Consider the following 5,587-nt stretch of genomic DNA (forward strand, 5'->3'; position numbering starts at 1 on the left):
GTTCTGATAAACATTGTGATTATTAAAAAAGTTGAATATTTAAAAAAATAAAATTAAAATATAAAAAATAAATGAATTATATACATAATATATATTACAAATATTTCAATACTATGTAATATTTCATTGTAAATAACAAAATAAGTGTGATTTCTTAAAGACATTTAAGTCTTAATTTCTTCAATTTTAAACATTAAACAATCAAACTTTCATTCTGTTTGAAATTGGACATCAGATTAAGTTCGAAAACCAATTGTATAGCATATTTAATGTAAAGCTGCACGATTTGGGAAAAAAAATCTAATTAGGATTTTTTTTCTGATATAAATTGGGATTTTAAAATGCAATAAAAAAAAAACAGGTTTGTTGTGCTGCACAAGTTGGGCCACATTTTTTTTATTTTATATATCAGTTTGACTTTAAAAATAGTAATAATGATTTGTATTATTATTACTATTATTGTTAATATTATCATTACTAAGAAAATATCAAACAAGAAATCACACTATTAATACCAAATAATACCAAACGTGCGTTTGTGCGTGTGCGTGCGTGTGTGCGTTTGTGTGTGTGCGCGCGTTTGTGTGTGTGCATTTGTGTGTGTGTATAGATAGATAGATAGATAGATATGACTATATAATAATAATAATTGATTAAATGTAGTTTTTTAACAAAAATATTTCACTACATAAAAAATAAGTATTTATACAGTATTTTTATTTTACAGTGCAACTGTATAATTACAATACGAAATATTCAGATCTTAATTTCTTCATTTCCAAACATTCAGTTTTGCTCTATTTTATTTATTTTATTCATATTACTCTGCCTTAATTCTGTATTGATGTAAATCGTGTCTTTGACCCTGAACCACAAAACCAGTCATAAGTAGCACGGGTATATTTGTAGCAATAGCCAAAAAAAACTTTTTTCTTTTTCTTTTATGCCAAAAATCATTAGGATATTAAAGGTGCAGTAGAAGATCTTGGAAAATGCTAACTTTAGCCTGATAGCACTGAAAGCGAACGTCCCACCCTCTCTGCAATCGCCGTCCAAAGCCACGCCCCCTGAACGCATATATGCACACAGATCAGACGATCAGAGACAACATTACTACAGTACATCATGTGTCATTAACCGGTGAGAAAACTTTATAGTACAGTTACTACAATACCAGGAAGGAAGGTCAGGTTGTTGAAGTTTGTTCTCGCTCTGTCTGCATAGCTCGGAACAAGCATTTTGATTGGACGAACATTTCTTGGTCCTACACCTATATATAAATACATTATATATAAATACAGATAAATACATTTAGACCACTAAACTTGATGACTGCTATTGGGATGTGAAGAGACTTTCAACCAGCATAACACAATGTTTCTAAAGACAATCACCTATTGCACCTTTAAGAAAAGATCATGTTACATGAAGATATTTTGTAAATTTCCTACTGTAAATATATCAAAACTTAATTTTTGATTAGTAATATCCATTGCTAAGAACTTCATTTGGACAACTTTAAAGGCGATTTTCTCACCCTCAGATTCCAGATTTTCAAATAGTTGTATCTCTGACAAATATTGTGCTATCCTAACAAACCATACACCAATGGAAAGCTTATACTTTTATTCAGCTTCCAGTTGATGCATAAATGCCCATTTCAAAAAAATTGACCCTTATGACTGGTTTAGTGGTCCATGCTCACATATTTGTAGTTTCCATCACTGTATTCTTCAGAGCTGTGGTGTTTTCCAGCTGTGGTGGATGTGGTGCAGGACGCTCTGAGCTGCTGTCGCAGACTACTGCTGCTCTACACGGCGTCGTCGCTCTGCAGCCCGGAGGCGCAGGAATGGGCCGAGCAGCAGACGGGTCTGTACCGAGCGCTGGTGGAGAACTCCATGAGGATCGTGCTGCTGGAGCTGGAGGAGATCCGCCAGCCGCTGCGCCTGCCTCACTCCGTGCGCCTCCTCAAGGACAAACAGGGAGCTCTGCAGGCCTGGAAGAGACGGAAGAGGTGGGCCTTCTGGGATGGGAAGTCAGAGGAGCGTGTGACCTCTCTGGAGCCCTCGGCGCACTTCTGGAGGGAGGTGCGCTACCATATGCCTGTCAGAGGCAAAGCTAAACAGAGAAACTTTAGTTTCTAGATGAACACTAAATGTGAGTACTCCGGGTCAAGTTGTAAAGTTCCCGGATGAATCATAACAACGCAGTCTTTTTTTGTTGTTGTTGTTTCTGAGGAGAAAAACTAGACAAAACGAGGCCAAAAAAAGAGAAATGAATATTTTTATTCATCAAGGATGCATTAAATCGATCAAAAGTGACAGTTAATACATTTATAATATGAAAAAATTATTTCTATTTCAAATAAATGCTGTTCTTTTGAACATTCTATTCATCAAAGAATCCTAAAAAAAATGTTTCCTCAAACATTTTTGTCAGCACAACTGTTTTCAACATTAATAATAATCAGAAATGTTTCTTGAGCAGCAAATCAGCATATTATATATGATTTCTGAAGGATCATGTGACACTAAAGACTGGAGTAATGATGCTGAAAATCCAGCTTTAAATCACAGAAATAAATTACATTTTACAATATATTCACATAGAGAACAGCTATTTGAAATTGCAATAATATTTCAAAATGTTTACCGTTTTCAAAGTATTTTTGATCAAATAGATGCAGCCTTGGTGAGCAGAGGAGTCATCTTTCAAAAAACAAAAAAAAATATAACAATATAATTAATTAATAATATAAATATATAGAGAGAAAGAGAGAGTTTTTTTTTTTTTTGAGAATATGAATTGGACTTTTACTTCTGGAACTCAACCGTTTCTCTGATTGCAATCTCAAAATATCAACCACAAAACTCTTCATGAGGACCCAGAGACGAATCCTAAGGCCTGTTTGTGGCTTGAACATGAAACCAGACCTGATGTGGTTCATGATATTTTCTGATTTACACGTTAGAGTGTGCTGAGAATGAGATAAAGAAAACTCTTGCGCATCAACCATTCTGTGGGCAGAAAAAAGCAGCTGTAAATAAAATATGAAAAAAATAGCATTAATTATGTATATAAAAAGACATTTCTTGTGATTTTGTTGTGGGATACATACTATGCTTTTGTAATTAATTACAAAATAATTTTGTAATTTTGTAATTAATTGATTTTGTAAAAACTGGATTGTCACACATTCTGTTGAGCAGTCCTATGTTAATTTTTAAGATTTTAGCTCCAAACATTAACCTATGGTTTTATGTACAGTATGGATGACATTTTTGCTGTAACTAGGAAGAGACAGAAACCGATTTATTAAAATGTTAAAATACCGTCTCACTCTGTAAGCAATCTGTTTGTAGTTTGACTTCCTGACACTTTTTAACACGTTGCTCTGTTTGTTTGAGCATGCCGTTTGTTAGCCGGGACTATCCGTTTGTCCCAATCAATGCAGATGAAACCTGTTTGAGGACAGTCATTGGTTTTGCTGTTCTGTTTGGCAGCTGAAAGTACAGAAGTCACACTCTTCTCCTTTTCATCTAAGAAAAGGTGCCAACCGCAAACACCGACCCAGATTCTGCTCCACGGGTTTCCGTTCAATGCTGCCAGTTTCTGTGACCTACAACTTCAGTCAGATCATACACGTGTATGAGTTAGGGTTTGATCAGTTTAAACATGTCAAATAAACTGAAATGAAACATCTGTGAGCAATCCGTCTTGTGTGTGTGTTTGTGTGTGTGTGTGTGTATACACTGCCATTCAAATGTTTGGGATCAATAAGATTTTTAATGTTTTTTAATGGAGTCTCTTGTGCTCATCAAGGCTGTATTTATTTGATCAAAAATACAGAAAAAAACTGTAATATCGTGAGAGATTATTTCAATTTCTAATATTGGTTTTCTGTTTTAATATACTTTAAAATAGTATTTATTTCTGTGATCAAATCTTAATTTTGACACTGAAGACTCCAGTCTTCAGTGTCACATGATCCTTCAGAAATCATTCTAATATGCTGATTTATTATCAGTGCTGGAAACAGTTGTGCTGCTTCATTTTGTTTTTGTTTTTTAGTTTCTTTTTGGAAACATACTTTTTTCTGAATTCTTTTATGAATAAAAAGTTTAAAAGAACAGCATTTATTTAAAATTAAAATATTTCCTAACAATGTGTGTCTTTATGCTATCACTTTTTATCCATTTAACACATCCTTGCTGAATAAAAGTATGCATTACTTTAAATAAAAAAAAAAAGAAAGAACAAAAATGTACTGACTCCAAACTTTTGAACGGTATATTGTAACACAAGATATCCATTTTGAATAAATGCTGTTTTTTTTATATATATATTCATAAAAGAATCCTGAAAAAAAGTATCATAGGTTCCAAAAAACATTGATACTCCATTTATTAGTTATTTATTATCAGAAAGAACAAAAATGTACTGACTCCAAACTTTTGAACGGTATATTGTAACACAAGATATCCATTTTGAATAAATGCTGTTTTTTTATATATATATATTCATAAAAGAATCCTGAAAAAAAGTATCATAGGTTCCAAAAAACATTGATACTCCATTTATTAGTTATTTATTATCAGTATTCCAACATTGATAATAAATCAGCATATTAGAATGATTTCTGAAGATCATGTGACACTGAAGACTGGAGTAATGATGCTGAAAATTCAGCTTTGTTCACAGCAATAGATTACATTTTAAAGTATATTAAAATAAAAACTGATATTTTAAAGTGCAATAATATTTCACAAAATAAAAGTGTTTTTTTCTATATTTTTCTATTATATATCTATATCAAATAAATGCAGCCTTGATGAACACAAGAGACTTCAGTAAAAATATGAAAGATCTTACTGATATATATATATATATACATACATACATACACGTGTGTTTGTGCTGTATCTATATATGCATACACTATGTTTGTGTGAGAGAGAGGACTGTCTATATGTCACGAATTCGGTTCATGGATTTCCGTTTATTCACCACCAGATGTCACACTTTCCATTACATTGACTCTCGCACTACACAAACTGTTGCATAGCACCCCGGACTACATTTCCCATCATTCTTTGCACAATTTGCACACTGCCCTGATTGCACTCATTGCACACAGCTGTTTCTAATTACCTCATTCACTATATAACACCCACTCTAACCACTTTTCTCTGCTGAGTATTGTTTAGCCGGTACCCCTTTTCGAGTTTCTGTGTCGAGTCTCCGTGGTTTCCTTCCGAGTTTCTGTGTTTTCCTTGTTTTGCCTTGCCTTGCCTGTTTTCGCGGTTTCTGATCTTTGCCTGTTTTCCTGGATCTATGAACTCTCTGCTCGTCCTATTCCGGCCAAGGAGGCCGTCTATGAACTCTCTGCTCGTCCTGTTCCGGCCAAGGAGGCCGTCTATGATCTCACTGCTCGTCCTGTTCCGGCCAAGGAGGCCATCGATGTCTGTTCTGTCCCGGCCAAGGAGGCCGCCTATGAACTCTCTGTCTGTCTTGTTCCGGCCAAGGAGGCCGTCAGTGAACTCTTTGTCTGTCCTGTCACGGCTATGGAGGCCGTCTGGGAATCCTC

At 34.4% G+C, this 5,587-nt stretch overlaps 1 protein-coding gene across 2 annotated transcripts in view; it reads left to right on the forward strand.

Annotated features, from left to right (window-relative positions):
• LOC107558386 (interleukin-1 receptor type 1) overlaps positions 1-2,326 on the forward strand; it is a 25,654-nt gene extending 23,328 nt beyond the window's left edge. For both annotated transcript variants that reach the window (XM_016242052.1, XM_016242053.1), the window contains exon 12: positions 1,756-2,326. In XM_016242052.1, the coding sequence (XP_016097538.1) occupies positions 1,756-2,144 (389 nt within the window). In that variant the 3' untranslated portion in view covers positions 2,145-2,326. The remainder of the gene's footprint in view (positions 1-1,755) is intronic.
• Positions 2,327-5,587: the final 3,261 nt, after the last annotated feature.

Source organism: Sinocyclocheilus grahami, unplaced genomic scaffold (assembly GCF_001515645.1).
Source record: "Sinocyclocheilus grahami isolate Dianchi unplaced genomic scaffold, SAMN03320097.WGS_v1.1 scaffold644.1, whole genome shotgun sequence".
In the NCBI taxonomy this organism is placed as follows: Eukaryota; Metazoa; Chordata; class Actinopteri; order Cypriniformes; family Cyprinidae; genus Sinocyclocheilus; species Sinocyclocheilus grahami.